The sequence below is a fragment of the Balaenoptera acutorostrata genome, chromosome 3, assembly GCF_949987535.1.
Source record: "Balaenoptera acutorostrata chromosome 3, mBalAcu1.1, whole genome shotgun sequence".
Lineage (NCBI taxonomy): Eukaryota > Metazoa > Chordata > Mammalia > Artiodactyla > Balaenopteridae > Balaenoptera > Balaenoptera acutorostrata.
The window spans coordinates 146,467,400-146,484,760 of record NC_080066.1 but is presented as its reverse complement, the minus strand read 5'-3'; the positions used below and the strand labels follow the sequence as shown (position 1 = coordinate 146,484,760).

The 17,361-nt window shown below is 35.8% G+C and overlaps 1 protein-coding gene across 9 annotated transcripts in view; it reads right to left on the bottom strand.

Annotated features, from left to right (window-relative positions):
* The window catches only part of PALS1 (protein associated with LIN7 1, MAGUK p55 family member), a 102,290-nt gene that overhangs the window by 28,598 nt on the left and 56,331 nt on the right, over window positions 1-17,361 (bottom strand). For all 9 annotated transcript variants that reach the window (XM_007184319.2, XM_057543438.1, XM_057543439.1 and 6 more), the window contains 4 exons: window positions 7,501-7,578; window positions 6,783-6,929; window positions 5,430-5,591; window positions 3,514-3,591 (listed from right to left, as the gene is read on the bottom strand). In XM_007184319.2, the coding sequence (XP_007184381.2) occupies window positions 3,514-3,591; window positions 5,430-5,591; window positions 6,783-6,929; window positions 7,501-7,578 (465 nt within the window). The remainder of the gene's footprint in view (window positions 1-3,513; window positions 3,592-5,429; window positions 5,592-6,782; window positions 6,930-7,500; window positions 7,579-17,361) is intronic.

Here is a 17,361-nt window from a genome sequence, read left to right as displayed (position 1 = left end):
CTTAAACGCATGTTTCTTTCTAACATCACAAAACATACATCAGAAAGATAACCTTTTGTTGCTCTTACTAGATCCTGACCTGTACCATAATTATGCTTAATAAATTGGTTCTAATTAAACTCTAATATGAAAAAAGATATATGCACCCCAGTGTTCATAGCAGCACTATTTACAATAGCCAGGTCATGGAAGCAACCTAAATGTCCATCAACAGATGAATGGATAAAGAAGATGTGGTACATATACAATGGAATACTACTCAGCCATAAAAAAGAATGAAATAATGCCATTTGCAGCAACATGGATGGACCTAGAGATTATCATACTAAGTGAAGTCAGAAAGAGAAAGACAAGTGCCATATGGTATCACTTATATGTGAAATCTAAAATATGATACAAATGAACTTATTTACAAAACAGAAACAGACCCACAGAGGTAGAAAACAAACTTACGGTTACCAAAACAGAAAGGGGGTGGGGGAGGGATAAATTAGGAGTTTGGGATTAGCAGATACAAACTACTATATATAAAATAGTTAAACAACAAGTTCTTACTGAATAGCACAGGGAAAGATAATCAATATCCTGTAATAAACCATAATGAAAAACAATATGAAAAAGAATAGACAGATATCTGAATCACTTTGCTGTACACCAGAAACTAACATAATATTGTAAATCAACTATACTTCAATTTTAAAAAATGGTTATTTCTTAAAATCACTAATCCCATATAAAATTATTCTGCATATGCCAAATAAAATTATGATATACTATCACTGTTGTCCTTGCAGAAATCTTCAATGCGAGCATTAATAATAGTAGTTCATTTCAAACCTGTTTAAGTTTGATAAAAACTTTACAAGAGATATTGCAATTGAGAGTTCTTCTCAATGAAAGGAGGAAATGAAGGGAAAAAAAATATTGCACACCATTTCTATTTTTAAAACACCTCTACCCATCAAATGCTGTATTCTAAAAGGGATAAGCCTAGCATCTTTTCTTTTCCTTTCTCTCCCTTTCTTGTTAAAGTCATATAAGTAAGCAAATATTCCAACCTTCTTCTGTTGTGTCTCCTCACACTGCATAGCTACTTTTGAAGTTCAGGACTTGTTCATAGGAGAGATATGTGGAAAAGAATAGTGCACTGAGAATAAGGCTGTTGAAATCCAAAGACAAACTATTTCCTCATTTCTCTTCCTACAAAGAACTTTAAACAGAAGGAAGGTTGCAAATGCAACATTGACTTCAATATGTTCCAATAAAGGGAAAAGATGGAACAACAGCCAAAATATAAAGCATAACTGTGATGAAATATTAAGAAAAAAATTAAACTGTGTTCCCTTTCAAACTGTTATGCTTGTACAAAAATTAAGAATAGTAACAGATGCAATACATCAGGCTACCATGTTAATCCAGAACACTGAAGTCTACGACTTTTTAACAGCTTTATTGAGATATAATTCATATGCTATACAAGTCACCCATGTGTACAGTTGGGTGGTTTTTAGTAAATTTAGAGTCGTGCAACCACAAACAATTTTAGAACATTTTTATCAAAGCCCTACTGATTGGGAATCACTCTTATTCCCTCCTAAATCCCCACCCTTTCACCTAAGTAACTACTAATTTACTTTCTGTCTCTATGGACTTACCCATTCTGGACATTTTATATAAATGAACCCAATACACAGCCTTTTGTGAATGGCTTCTTTCACTTAGCATAACTTTTTCAAGGTTCATCCATGTTGTAGCATATATCAGTACTTTATTCCTTTTAACTGCCAAATAATATCCCATTCTATGGATATACCATATTTTGTTTTCCATTCATCAGCTGGCAAACATCTGAGTTGTTTCTACCTTCTGGCTGCTATGAAAAATGCTGTTTTGAACATTCATGTACAAGTTTTTGAAAAGAGGTATGTCTTCAGTTCTCTTAGAATCTATACCTCGGAGTGGAATTGCTGGATCATATGGTAATGAAGTCTTTATGGTAATGAATTTTTTACTATAGCTAGAGTATTTAACATAAAGAGCAATATACATTCTAAATTAAGAGTTGTGCATACTTTGTAAAAAGCACTTTTTCCCACTACACTAAGCATATTTAAGTTAAATAAACCCACCTATTCTGACAGAAAAAGACAAAGTTGAACATTATAAGTCATAAAAATTCTGAAAAAGAAGTATTTTCTATTTTTTTTACTTTTCAGAGTTCACTAACTTTGAGATATTAATATGTCATATTTATTTAAATAAAATCTACTGAATTTACATGTTTTTACCTGAGTGCAAGAAATATTTAGAGTGACATTTCTGATGCTCAAATGATAAACATCACTGTGCATGTTTTTGTTTGAGGTTTTCAATTCCTTGGTATTAATGAGCTGAAAACTTATATCCACAAAAAAACCTCCACAGGGGTGTTTGTTCATAACTACCAAAACCTGGAGGCAACCAAAATGTCCTTCAGTAGGTGTGTGGGTAAACTGTTGTATATCCAGACAATGGAGTATTATTCAGTGCTAAGAAGAAAAGAGCTATCAAGCTATGAAAAGACACGGAGGACTTAAATGCTTACCCCTAGTGAAAAAAAGCCAATTTGAAAAGACTACATACTGTAAGATTCCAACTATATGACATTCTGGAAAAGGTAAACCATCACAGTCAAGACAGTGTGGTTGCCATGGGTTGGGGGGAGGAAGTGATGAATCAGCAGAGCATAGAGGATTTTTAGGGCAGTGAAACTATTCTGTACGTTATGATGGTAGATATATGTAATTATACATTTGTCAAAACTCATAGGATGTACAACACCGAAATTGAATCCTAAAGTAAACTATGAACTTTGGGTAATAATGAAACCATCAATTCACCAATGTAACAGATACACCACTCTGGTGTAGAATGTTGATAGCAGGGGAGATTGTGCATGTGTGAGAGTGGGAATTATGTGGGAACTCTGTACTTTCTGCTCAATTTTGCTGTGAACCTAAAACTACTCTTTTTCTTTTTAAATTTTTTTTTTTCCGGCTGCATTGGGTCTTTGTTGCTGCACGCAGCCTTTCTCTAGTTATGGCAAGTGGGGGCTACTCTTCGTTGTAGTGCACAGGCTTCTCATTGCAGTGGCTTCTCTTCTTGCGAAGCACGGGCTCTAGGCGTGTGGGTTTCAGTAGTTGCAGCACACGGGGTCAGCAGTTGCAGCAGGCGGGCCCTAGAGCATGTGGGCTTTAGTAGTTGTGGTGCACAGGCTCAGTAGTTGTGGCTCGCGGGCTCTAGAGTTCAGGCTCAGTAGTTGTGGCACACGGGCTTAATTGCTCCGTGGCATGTGGGATCTTCCCAGACCAGGGATTGAACCCGTGTCTCCTGCATTGGCAGGCAGATTCTTAACCACTGTGCCACCAGGGAAGTCCCCTAAAAATACTCTTAAAAAATCAAGTTTGTTAATTAAGAAAAAAGTAAACAGTAGCCATCAGAAAATAAATAATGAACATTAAAAAAATCACTTACTACTGTTTCCTTAGCAGGAGGAGGCTTGATCTGTTGACTGGGAATCAGAACAAATGTCAAAGTACCATGCATATCAGACTGTAACAGAAAAAGTACATTATTTTAAAAAGCTGTATTTATGAAAATCATTCCATGATCTTATGATCAATAGTCCCTAAACTGGACTATTCTGGAACCCCAAGGAGACTTAAAAAAAAAAATTGGAAAAGATGAATCCCATTTTATCAGGAAGCACAAATTATGCCTTTCACGGACTCCATTATAGAGCTACCCAGGAATATGACATTCTGCAATTTTGGTCCTCTCGTCCACTGGGAAAAGCCACTTAGCCCATAAGTCTTGGGTTTTTGTCTTCCATTAAGTTTAAGTTTAGGAAGATTCCACAGTAAAGGACTGGAAGATACTGCAGCACTTCTGGGTTATCTACTCTGACATACATCGATTTTAATACAGTAGAATTTAAAATAGTAATTTTACTAGGATTAGAAAAGCGATGCAAGTACACAAATATTCTTACTTCCCAGATGCTTTGTCTCTGTCATTCAATTTTATAACTGTATAGCGTCTTACTGCTAGGTTCTCTATTATTTTCCAGTACAGTCGGCCCTCCGTATTCATGGGTTCCATATCTGTGAATTCAACCAACCGTGGATGGAAAAAAATTCCAGAAAGTTCCAAAATGCAAAACTTGATTTTGCCACCTGCAAACAGCTATTTACTTAGCATTACATTGTATTAGGTATTATAAATAATCTAGAGATTATTTAAAGTATACTGGGGGATGTACGTAGTTTATATGCAAAAACTATGCCACTTTATGTAAGGGACTTGAGCATCCATGGATTTTGGTATCCATGGGGGCCCTGGAACCAATCCCCCATGGATACCAAGGGACAACTGTACACCACTGCCCGCCTTGCTCAGCTACCTCCAGCCTAGACAGTAATCACACTTCTGGTCCTGAGATAGCAGGGAGCAGTACTCAATCTAGAGACAGCAGCCAGTAAAACAAGGGCTAAGAACAATGACCACTGGCACTTTGTGCTATCAAAGCAATGAACGGGACTGGGTGACAATAAGGATGTGAGGATGTTTTCTAGATTCTTCAGTAGACGTCAGCAGATAGGAGAGATTCTAATGTAACAACTCATATTAAGTAAATAAGAATATAAATCTGATTGATGGGGTATATAAGAAGTGATCATAAATTGCCCTCAAAAGTTGGCTCTAAATGGCCTCCTGATTATACCACCACTGTCTAACAGAACTTTCTATGATGACAGAATTCTGATCAGTGGACTGGAATTGCAGAATGTCATATTCCTATATCTACACCTTCAGATGATAGCCATTAGTAACATACTGCTTCTTGAGCATCTGAAATGCAGCTAGTAAGAATGAGGAACTGAATTTTAAGTTTTACTTAATTTAAATAGAAATAACTAGCACATGTAGCTAATGGTTATTATATTGAACAATGTAGATCTATACCACTGTTATTATCTAATATTGTTAAGGAAACAACAATCAATTGTAGGTAATGAAAAACCAAAATGAACATAAAAATCATGAGGGTGTGAACTTTGTTTTGTTACTGTTTCCCTAGCAACTAGCACACAGTAGGCATTTAATACATATATTTTTGAATGAGTTATTATTAGTGATTTCAGAGGCAAATAAAATATACCTGGTAGTAATAAAGAAAAAAAATCAGTAGCACCTCCACCCCCACAAGAATAAAATTCTACTAATAAATATTGTGGAAACAATTATATCATCAGAAAATTATGCTAGAAATTGTATAGAGATCTTAACAGTTATTTTTAAAATGCTTTTTAAATATTTTATTCTGAAGTCCAATAACCAAGGACGCTTTTGAGAGTCTATCAATTATTCTTCTACCCGGGGCAACTTACCAACAAGTCAAAAACCTCATTGACATCTTTCCCCCGAATTTCAATGCCATTGATCTCCAGAACTTCATCCCCTTCATGTAAGAGACCACTTTTTTCTGCAGCACCTCCTTTTACTATCCGACTAATGATGACAGAATCCATTTCATTACGAACTGTAGCACCCTTAAAAAAATTCAATAGCCAATATTTAAATAAAAATGCAATTTTTTGGTTCAACATTTCCTCATTTTTTAATTTTTATTTTTCTATTCAACAATTCTAGCTTTCAGTTATCTTGAGAAAAAATTTATTTACACAGCTAGAGTAATCATGGCAATTAGGTTTGAAAGCTGATCATTTCCCCCACATTTTTTGCTTCAGAAGCATTCCATTCGTTAAAATTCTAAAATCAGACTTTTGAAGCATACAACAGCATAAAAATGCACTTGCTCAAAAACAATATGAAAGCCTATAATCAAATTTGTTCTCTGTATGCTGGATGCTATTCAAATGGTTATATTATATTTAGGTATAATTAGTGAACATGACTTGTAACTAAAAGTCTTTTTAAATTCAAAATATCATTAAGAGATGGATACTAATCTGGTTAATTATCAAAATGTTAAATATTACAGCTGCATCCAATTCACATTAAAATATATTAAACATTAATACTTATTACACAAATTGGAAGTACTACTGAAATATATACACTCAAAAACTGGAAATATGAAATACAGAATAAAGCTTTAAAGTAGACAGTTTGTAACACTTTTCTCCTGAACTTTTATTTTAAAATTTTGTCATAACGTTCCCAATTTCTTTTTTTCTGGTGGGGAAACACCTAGTTACATAAAATGCCCTTTAATAAAATACAGTCCCTATTTCATGTACCACTGTGCAAGACAATTTGAGAACTCAGGATTCAAAAACATTTCTCTGAAAATAAAGAAAATTAAGTCAATGATAGCAGACTAACAGAAAAACGTTCTACATATAAAAACTACAAAATATTAACATTAAACAATGCATACTTCTAAGTATATGTGAAGTATGTAAGTAATTACATTGAATGAAAAGATCAGACTTCCAATGTTTTTTTAAAAAGCTGGCAGATTAATGAAGCAGATTACTTGTCCCTTCTTTGTTCAACAATTACTTCACAAGCTATTATTTTCATCAAATTATGGGTGAGAAAAGATGAACAAATTTTTTCTCAGATGAATAAGGAGTATGAGGAAGAACATAAAAGAATTCCAAAAAATTAGCCTCCAAAGAGAAAAACTACCAGAAATGTAAAGGGTCTTCAACTATCTGCCATACAGAAGACCCCTGTGTAGAAAGGATCATATATCAGACATGTGGGACACTTACCAATGGAATATCTCGAGCCTTTTCTATACGAACTATTTTTACAGTTTCTCCTCCATATTGGCCAATGCTTTCATAAACTCTCTCATCTGTAATGGGCTCCAGCTGCATTTCCTGCTCAGCAACCTTATCATGGGCCAGTAAAAGTGCCTGTTTCAAAGAAACCCATAGCATTTAAAGTAACAGCATGATTTATTTCTGTCGAGAGATTTTAACCTAATCATGTACATAGATAGTATCCTGATCATTAAACCTTTAAAAGAAGTGCTGTAATTAATTATATATTCAGATCTCTTTCCAAACTTTCCAAATGAAGTACAGATGCAACCCTGTATCTTTTACAGCTAATAATAACTAAAGATTTGTTAGGTATAAAAGGGAATACTCTGGGATGAGTTATGAAAGTCTAAAATGCTTATTAAACTTCATAAAAAACAAAATTACCTCAAGGGTCCAACATCATAGATAATTAAAATTTATGGAAAAATATGACCAAAAAAGGGAGGAATTTGTAAAGAATAAGAAGTTGTTTCAAAGATAATGTGGTTAACTTTAACTACAAAAATATATAATCCAACAATAATTATTCTGTAGTGGGAGTTGTAAGCAATCAAAACAGGCTACATTAATATTTGAGGTCTCTTTTACCCCAAGAGACTCTGATTCAAAGTGATTTTGGATGCTGGAAAACCACATATATGATGCTCTCTCCATTTTCTACCTGAATATGTGGAGCATTCAGCAAAGCAGTTAATTCTTGTCCTTCCTTCTGGTGGATTGCCTTCAAAACAGATTGTACCTAAGAAACAAAGAATATTCTTCCTAGGTTATAGAAAATATCACCAGCATTTATAAAGATTCTTTTTTTTAAAAAAAGGTATGATTTAAAATTGTAAAAACTGGAAAACGGGTTCAAGATGGCGGAGTAGAAGGATGTGTGCCCGCTCCCTCTTCCGAGAGCACCAGAATCACAACTAACTGCTGAACAATCATTGACAGGAAGACACTGGAACTCACCAAAAAAGATACCCCACATCCAAGGACAAAGGAGAAGCCACAATGAGACGGCAGGAGGGGCGCAATCACAATAAAATCAAATCCCATAACTGCTAGGTGGGTGACTCACAAACTGGAGAACACTTATACCACACAAGTCCATCCACTGGAGTGAAGGTTCTGAGCCCCACGTCAGGCTTCCCAACCTGGGGGTACGGCAAAGGGAGGAGGAATTCCTAGAGAATCAGACGTTGAAGGCTAGTGGGATTTGATTGCAGGACTTCAACAGGACTGGGGGAAAGAGAGACTCCACTCTTGGAGGGCACACACAAAGTACTGTGCCCATTGGGACCCAGGGGAAGGAGCAGTGACCCCATAAGAGACTGAACCAGACCCACCTGATAGTGTTGGAGGGTATCCTGCAGAGGCGGGGGGTGGCTGTGGCTCACTGTGAGGACAAGGACACTGGCAGCAGAAGTTCTGGGAAGTACTCCTTGGCGTGAGCCCTCCCAGAGTCCGCCATTAGCCTGACCAAAGAGCCAGGCAGGCTCCAGTGCTGGGTCGCCTCAGGCCAAACAACCAACAGGGAGGGAACCCAGCCCCACCCATCAGCAGACAAGCAGATTAAAATTTTACTGAGCTCTGCACACCAGAGCAACACCCAGCTCTACCCACCACCAGTCCCTCCCATCAGGAAACTTGCACAAGCCTCTTAGATAGCCTCATCCACCAGAGGGCAGACAGCAGAAGCAAGAAGAACTACAATCCTGCAGCCTGTGGAACAAAAACCACATTCACAGAAAGACAAGATGAAAAGGCAGAGGGCTATGTACCAGATGAAGGAACAAGATAAAACCCCAGAAAAACGACTAAATGAAGTGGAGATAGGCAAACTTCTGGAAAAAGAATTCAGAATAATGATAGTGAATATGATCCAGGACCTCAGAAGAAGAATGGAGGCAAAGATCTAAAAGATGCAAGAAATGTTTAACAAAGACCTAGAAGAACTAAAGAACAAACAGAGATGAACAATACAATAAGTGAAATGAAAACTACACTAGAAGGAATCAATAGCAGAATAACTGAGGCAGAAGAACGGACAAATGACCTGGAAGACAGAATGGTGGAATTCACTGCTGCAGAACAGAATAAAGAAAAAAGATTGAAAAGAAATGAAGACAGCCTAAGAGACCTCTGGGACAACATTAAACGCAATAACATTCGCATTATAGGGGTCCCAGAAGGAGAAGAGAGAGAGAAAGGACCCGAAAAAATATTTGAAGAGATGATAGTCGAAAACTTCCCTAACATGGGAAAGGAAATAGCCACTCTCTGGAAGCGCAGAGAGTCCCAGGCAGGATAAACCCAAGGAGAAACATGCCAAGACACACAGTAATCAAATTGACAAAAATTAAAGACAAAGAAAAATTATTGAAAGCAACAAGGGAAAAACGACAAGTAACATACAAGGGAACTCCCATAAGGTTAACAGCTGATTTCTCACCAGAAACTCTGCAAGCCAGAACGGAGTAGGATGATATATTTAAAGTGATGAAAGGGAAGAACCTACAACGAAGATTACTCTACCCAGCAAGGATCTCATTCAGATTTGATGGAGAAATCAAAAGTTTTACAGACAAGCAAAAGCTAAGAGAATTCAGCATCACCAAACCAGCTCTATAACAAATGCTAAAGGAACTTCTCTAAGTGGGAAACACAAGAGAAGAAAAGGACCTACAAAAACAAACCCATAACAATTAAGACAATGGTAATAGGAACATACATATTCATAATTACCTTAAATGTGAACGGATTAAATGCTCCAACCAAAAGACACAGCCTTGCTGAATGGATACCAAAATAAGACCCATCTACATGCTGTCTACAAGAGACCCACTTCAGACCTAGGGACAAATACGGACTGAAAGTGAGGGGATGGAAAAAGATATTCCATGCAAATGGAAATCAAAAGAAAGCTGGAGTAGCAATACTCATATCAGATAAAATAGACTTTAAAATAAAGAATGTTACAAGAGACAAGGAAGGACACTACATAATGATCAAGAGATCAATCCAAGAAGAAGATATAACAATTATAAATATATATGCATCCAATATAGGAGCACCTCAATACATAAGGCAACTGCTAACAGCTGTAAAAGAGGAAATAGACAGTAACACAATAATAGTGGGGGACGTTAACACCTCACTTACACCAATGGATAGATCATCCAAATAGAAAATTAATAAGGAAACAAGCTTTAAATGACACAATAGACCAGATAGATTTCATTGACATTTATAGGACATTCCATCCAAAAACAGCAGATTACACTTTCTTCTCAACTGCACACAGAACATTCTCCAGGATAGATCACATCTTGGGTCACAAATCAAGCCTCAGTAAATTTAAGAAAACTGAAATCATATCAAGCATCTTTTCTGACCACAATGCTTTGAGATTAGAAATCAATTACAGGGAAAAAACCATAAAAAAAACACAAACACATGGAGACTAAACAATACGTTAGTAAATAACCAAGAGATCACTGAAGAAATCAAAGAGGAAATCAAAAAATACCTAGAGACAAATGACAACAAAAACATGATGAACCAAAACCTATGGGATGCAGCAAAAGCAGTTCTAAGAGGGAAGTTTATAGCAATACAATCCCACCTCAAGAAAAAGAAAAATCTAAAGTAAACAATCTAACCTTACACCTACAGGAACTAGAGAAAGAAGAACAAACAAAACCCAAAGTTAGTAGAAGGAAAGAAGTCATAAAGATCACAGCAGAAATAAATGAAATAGAAACAAAGAAAATAATAGCAAGATCAATAAAACTAAAAGCTGGTTCTCTGAGAAGATAAACAAAATTGATAAACCATTAGCCAGACTCATCAAGAAAAAGAGGGAGAGGACTCAAATCAATAAAATTAGAAATGAAAAAGGAGAAGTTACAACAGACACCGCAGAAATACAAAGCATCCTAAGAGACTACTACAAGCAACTCTATGCCAATAAAATGGACAACCTGGAAGAAATGGACAAATTTTTAGAAAGGTATAATCTTCCAAGACTGAACCAGGAAGAAATAGAAAATACAAACAGACCAATCACAAGTAATGAAATTGAAACTGTGATTAAAAATCTTCCAACAAACAAAAGTCCAGGACCAGATGGCTTCACAGGTGAATTCTATTAAACATTTAGAGAAGAGCTAACACCCATCCTTCTCAAACTCTTCCAAAAAATGCAGAGGAAGGAACACTTCCAAACTCATTCTATGAGGCCACCATCACCCTGATACCAAAACCAAAGATACTACAAAAAAAGAAAATCACAGACCAATATCACTGATGAATACAGATGCAAAAATCCTCAGAAAAATACTAGCAAACAGAATGCAACAACACATTAAAAGGATCATACACCATGATCAAGTGGGATTTATCCCAGGGATGCAAGGATTCTTCAATATACACAAATCAATCAATGTGATACACCAGATTAACAAATTGAAGAAGAAAAACTATATGGTCATCTCAACAGATGCAGAAAAAGCTTTTGACAAAATTCAACACCCATTTATGATACAAACTCTCCAGAAAGTGTCCATAGAGGGAACCTACTTCAACATAATAAAGGCCATATACGACAAACCCGCAGCAAACATCATTCTCAATGGTGAAAACTGAAAGCATTTCCTCTAAGATCAGGAACAAGACAAGGATGTCCACTCTCGCCACTATTATTCAACATAGTTTTGGAAGTCCCAGCCACGGCAATCAGAGAAGAAAAAGAAATAAAAGGAATACAAATCGGAAAAGAAGAAGTAAAACTGTCACTGTTTGCAGATGACATGATACTATACATAGAGAATCCTAAAGATGCCACCAGAAAACTTCTACAGCTACAAACAAGACGAAAAGACAACCCTCAGAATGGGAAAAAATATTTGCAAACCAATCAACAAAGGATTAATCTCCAAAATATATAAACAGCTCATGCAGCTCAATATTAAAAAAACCCAATCCAAAAATGGGCAGAAGAGCTAAATAGACATTTCTCCAAAGAAGACATACAGATGGCCAAGAGGCACATGAAAAGCTGCTCAACATCACTAATTATTAGAGAAATGCAAATCAAAACTACAATGAGCTATCAGCTCACACCAGTTAGAATGGGCATCATCAGAAAATCTACTAACAACAAATGCTGGAGAGGGTGTGGAGAAAAGGGAACCCTCCTGCACTGTTGGTGGGAATGTAAATTGATAAAGCCACTAAGGAGAACAGTATGGAGGTTCCTTAAAAAACTAAAAATAGAACTACCATATGACCCAGCAATCCCCTACTGGGCATATACCCAGAGAAAACCATAATTCAAAAAGACACATGCACCCCAATGTTCACTGCAGCAGTATTTACAATAGCCAGGTCATGGAAGCAACCTAAATGCCCATCGACAGATGAATGGATAAAGAAGATGTGGTACATATATAAAATGGATTACTCAGCCATAAAAAGGAACAAAATATGGTCATTTTTAGAGACGTGGATGGATCTAGAGACTGTCATACAGAGTGAAGTCAGAAAGAGAAAAACAAATATTGTATATAAACGCATATACGTGGAACCTAGAAAAATGGTACAGATGAACCAGTTTGCAGGGCAGAAATTGAGACACAAATGTAGAGAACAAACATATGGACACCAAGGGGGGAAAGTGGTGGTGGGGGGGGGTGTGATGAATTGGGAGATTGGGATTGACATATATACACTAATATGTATAAAATGGATAACTAGTAAGAACCTGCTGTTTAAAAAAATAAATAAAATAAAAATTCAAAAAAAATTGTAAAAACTACTTGTAAGAAAGAAAAGCATTAAAGAGAATTATAACTTTAAAAAAGTATTTTTTTCTCACAGAGTTTTCAATCTTGTTACCTGATGGACAATAGCATTTTTATTTATGCCTATGAATGAGGTACTTCCTTCTTGAAAATTTCTGCAAACATACTATATAAAAGAGACTAATAATGATTATATAAGGGAAGAACTGTTCTAACAGTTATGTTGCTATTTTCTAGTGTTTTAATCATATGTTTATGTAACTACATTTTAAATCAGAGATGACATTTTAAAGAGTTACAGACTAACAGATAAATTTATATGAGAGTAATGAAACAACCACCATACTACAGTGAATCACATTAAAGAATTTCCCCAAGCCAAGCAATTCTTGCACTCCTAGGATAAACTCCACATGAGTATGAAGAATTTTTTTTGGTCTTTGTTTCCTCACCTGTAGATTGGCACCTACAATGTAAGGTTCTTAAAAGATTGAGATAATCCACATAAACTGCTTAGCACACTACCTAGCACATAGTAAATTATTACCTTAATATATTTCTATGTGAGTTACTCACATTTTAAGATTTCTATATTAATGTTCATAAATTGGGTTAGAGACTTGGTGAGCATAGTCATATACACTGGTTTACAGAACTACTGTTTTTAGTATCTATACTAATTCTACCACAATGAGTTGGGAAATAGTCAACATTTATACATGAAAACAGTTTATTTAACGTAAGACTTATATGTTCCTTAATGTTTTGATAGAGCTTGTAAAATTATCTGGGCCTGGTAGTTTATTTTAGGGGTGGATTTCCAACTTTCAATTTTATCTATAGTTACTACTTTTTTTGGTTATCTTTTCTTAAGTCACTTTTGGCAATTTACATTTTCTTACAAAAACCACCCACTTGACAGCACTTTCACATTTAGTGACATAAAGCTGCAATTATAATTTTTTACTCTCCTGCGTTTGCATCTATGCTTTTTTCTTTCCTAATGTTATTAGTATTTTTTCTTCATCTAACTTGTCAAAGGTTTCTCTATTTTCTTGTACTTGTCAAAAAACCAGCTTTTGATGTTAAATCTATTGTTCTTTCCATTTAAATAATTTAATTCCTTTTTTCTGCTTTAGTTTATTTCCCTTTTCAATTTCTAATCACTTGAGCTGTATGTTCTGTCGAATTATTTTCCATCTTTTTTTCTACCATAAATATTTAAAGGTACAAATTTGCTCTGTGGACTAGTTTTCCTCAAAGATTATACTATATATGCTCTCATTATTAATACTTCTGATTTTCTTCCTTTCTCTACTTCCTAACTCGAGTACCAAAAAGCACTTTGCAGCAATGCAGATTAACAAAGCCAAAATTATCATCATCAATGAAAACATATAGAAGTAAATTAATAAATAGTATAATTTTTTAATAAAACTAACTCATGATTGGGACTTCCCTGGTGGCTCAGCAGTTAAGAATCTGCCTGCCGGTGTGGGGAACACGGGTTTGATCCCTGGTCTGGGAAGATCCCACATGCCGTGAAGCAACTAAGCCTGTGCACCACAACTACTGAGCTTGCACTCTAGAGTCTGCGAGCCACAACTGCTGAGCCCAGTGCTAAAACTACTGAAACTCGCGCGCCTAAAGCCCGTGCTCCACAACAAGAGAAGCCACCTCAGTGAGAAGTCCGCGCACCACAACAAAGAGTAGCCCCCTCTTGCCACATCTAGAGAAAGCCTGTGCACAGCAGCAAAGACCCAACGCAGTCAAAAATAAATAAATAAATAAATAAATTTTAAAAAAAGTAACTCATGATTAGAACAGGAATCTAGTAATTCTCTAATACCTCTTATGGTTATTTTAAGTAATTTTTAAAGTAATTCCCCTATCAAACCTAAGAGATGATAATTTTGGGATTAACTAATTTGACCACAAGTAGATCATAGCAATGATAGCATCAAAATTAGCCTGTCCTCTGGTTTTGGCACCTAGAAAAACATGTTTCTAAATGTAGAGTTCTATATGTATAAACAGGGGGGCATAGCAATTATTATCTTTTGCAAGAATTTGATTAAAGTCTTACTAATGGTCAAGTGCAGTAATCCAAAACTGAATAATTAAATGCTGATTTTTAAAATAGGGTGTTTTTCTTTTTTAAATATATCAAATCCCAGTTAATTTAAAATGAAATTTATAGTCCCTAAGAAAGTGATCCTGAGGGAGAAAGAAAATTTTGGATTAGAAATGCACCAAGGGTGAACAAAATGTACAAAGTCAACTCAATAATTTTGTGTATAGACACTTTTTTCCTATCTTTACCTTTTTTATTTATTTACTTATTTTGGCTGCACTGCACGGCTTGTAGGGTCTTAGTTCCCCGACCAGGGATTGAACCTGGGGCCATGGCAGTGAAAGTGCCAAGTCCTAACCACTGGACTGCAGGGGAATTCCCTCCTATTTTTACTTTTAAATCAGTTCCTAGCACCTCTGAGATAGTCCTTCTAAAGAAATTTCAACTCCTATTAAGTGTTTATTTCCTTCCCCTATTAATCCAGTTGTTGCCTATTTTAGTGTCAACATACAACATGAGGTACTTCTACAAAGGCCTAAGGAATTAAAAGGCTATTCTTACATCATACTGGCTCCTTTCCATTAGGCTATAAAAATGCTCTAATCTCTTATCTTTTAAAAAAAAAAGTTCTCTCTTGATCTTGTACTCCTCTCTAGCTAAAATACCTTCTCTATTTTCCTTCAGAGCATTTTAAACTAATTTTTTTAAATTACAGAAATGGTATATGTTAAATGTGAAAAATCAGAAAATAGATAATCCAAAAGAAGGAAATAAAACTCACCATAATCCCCAAACCTAGGGAGAATCATTTGGTATATATCCTCCTATATTCTTATACTTGTTTTTACCAAAATATTCACCAAGAGATATATATCTGACAGGAGGACTTGTAACTAGAATACATTAAGAACTCTTACAACTCAATAAAATTTACAATATGATTTTTAAAATGGGAAAAAGATCAAAATATTTTCCAAAAGAAGTTAGGGAAACAGCTTATGAAAAAATGCTCAACATATGGAAATGCAAACTAAAACAAGATACTGTTACACATCTGCTAGAATAATAAAATGGAAACAACCTAAATATCCACCAATAGGAGAGTGGTTAAACAAATTGTAGGATATGCATACAATGGAATACTACTCAACAAGAAGTTCAAGCTACTGATACATGCAACACACTGATGAATTTGAAAAACATTATACTAAACAAAACAAGTCAGATATAAAAGACTACATATTATTTTATTCCACTTATATGAAATTTCCAGAAAAGGCAAATCTGTAAAAACAAAAAACAGATCACTGGCTGCCTAGGGCCTGGGGAGTGGGAAGTGGTTACTGTCTGCAAGGGAAATTAAGGGAGCTTTATGGATTCACGGATGTTTCTATAACTAGATTGTGGTGGTAGATTACACAGGTGTATACATGTGCCAAAAATATTGAACTATATAATGAAGCATACCAATTTTAAGTGTATGTAAATTATATCTCAGTAAAGTTGGTTATCAGAAACAGTACATCCATAACCTCAAAACTATGAGAAAATCTTTGTGTATATCCGTTACTTCTTACTTTTACCAGAATGAGATCATGCTAGTCATACTGTTTTATAACAATATAACTATTTCAATTTGATAGTGATTATTTTTTTTAATTAATTAATTTATTTGTTTATTTTTTGCTGCATTGGGTTTTCACTGCTGCGTGCAGGCTTTCTCTAGTTGCAGTGAGCGGGGGCTACTCTTCATTGCGGTGAGCAGGCTTCTCATTGCGGTGGCTTCTCTTGTTGCAGAGCACAGGCTCCAGGCACATGGTCTCCAGCAGTTGTGGCACACGGGCTCCAGAGTGCAGGCTCAGTAGTTGTGTCACACGGGCTCAGTTGCTCTGCGGCATGTGGATCCCCGACCAGGGCTCGAACACATGTCCCCTGCATTGGCAGGCAGGTTCCCAACCACTGCGCCACCGGGGAAATCCCCCTGATACTAATTATTAAAATACTTTATTTTTCTATGTCCTTAAATATCCTTTTAAACTTTAAAATACAAATATAACCATTCTAGCTCTTGCTGGCTCTGTCACTTAAAGGATCGAGTCCAAGCTCCTTGTAAGATTATCCTTAGCACATCTGATTCCTGCCTCTTTTCCAGCTCTATCTCCTGGCATTCCTCATGCCTTAACTTTTTCTGGTCCAGCCATAAACTGCTTGTTGTTCCCTACATACACTATGCTGTCTCCCCAGGATGGCTGTGATTATGCTAGCTGTCCCATCTACCTAAACTGCCTTAGTCAACTTGCCTAGATAACATGTACTCATCTTATAAGTCTAAGTACATTTGATTTAAAATTGTTGATGTGACTGTATCCCCAATAGATTGAGCTCGTTGAAAATAGAACTGTATCTTATTCAGCTTTGTATCTGGCTATTGGCAGAATGCCTGGCAAACAGCACTCAATGTTTGATGAATTCAATACAAAGAAGAGCAGGCAGGAAGTCACCCTTGATGCCTCCTTTACCTTTATTCTCCACATGGGGACAATCTGTTCTATTAATTTTCTTTTTTTAAATTTATTTCTTTTATTTTATTTATTTTTGGCTGTATTGGGTCTTCGTTGCTGCGTGTGGGCTTTCTCTAGCTCCGGCGAGCAGGGGC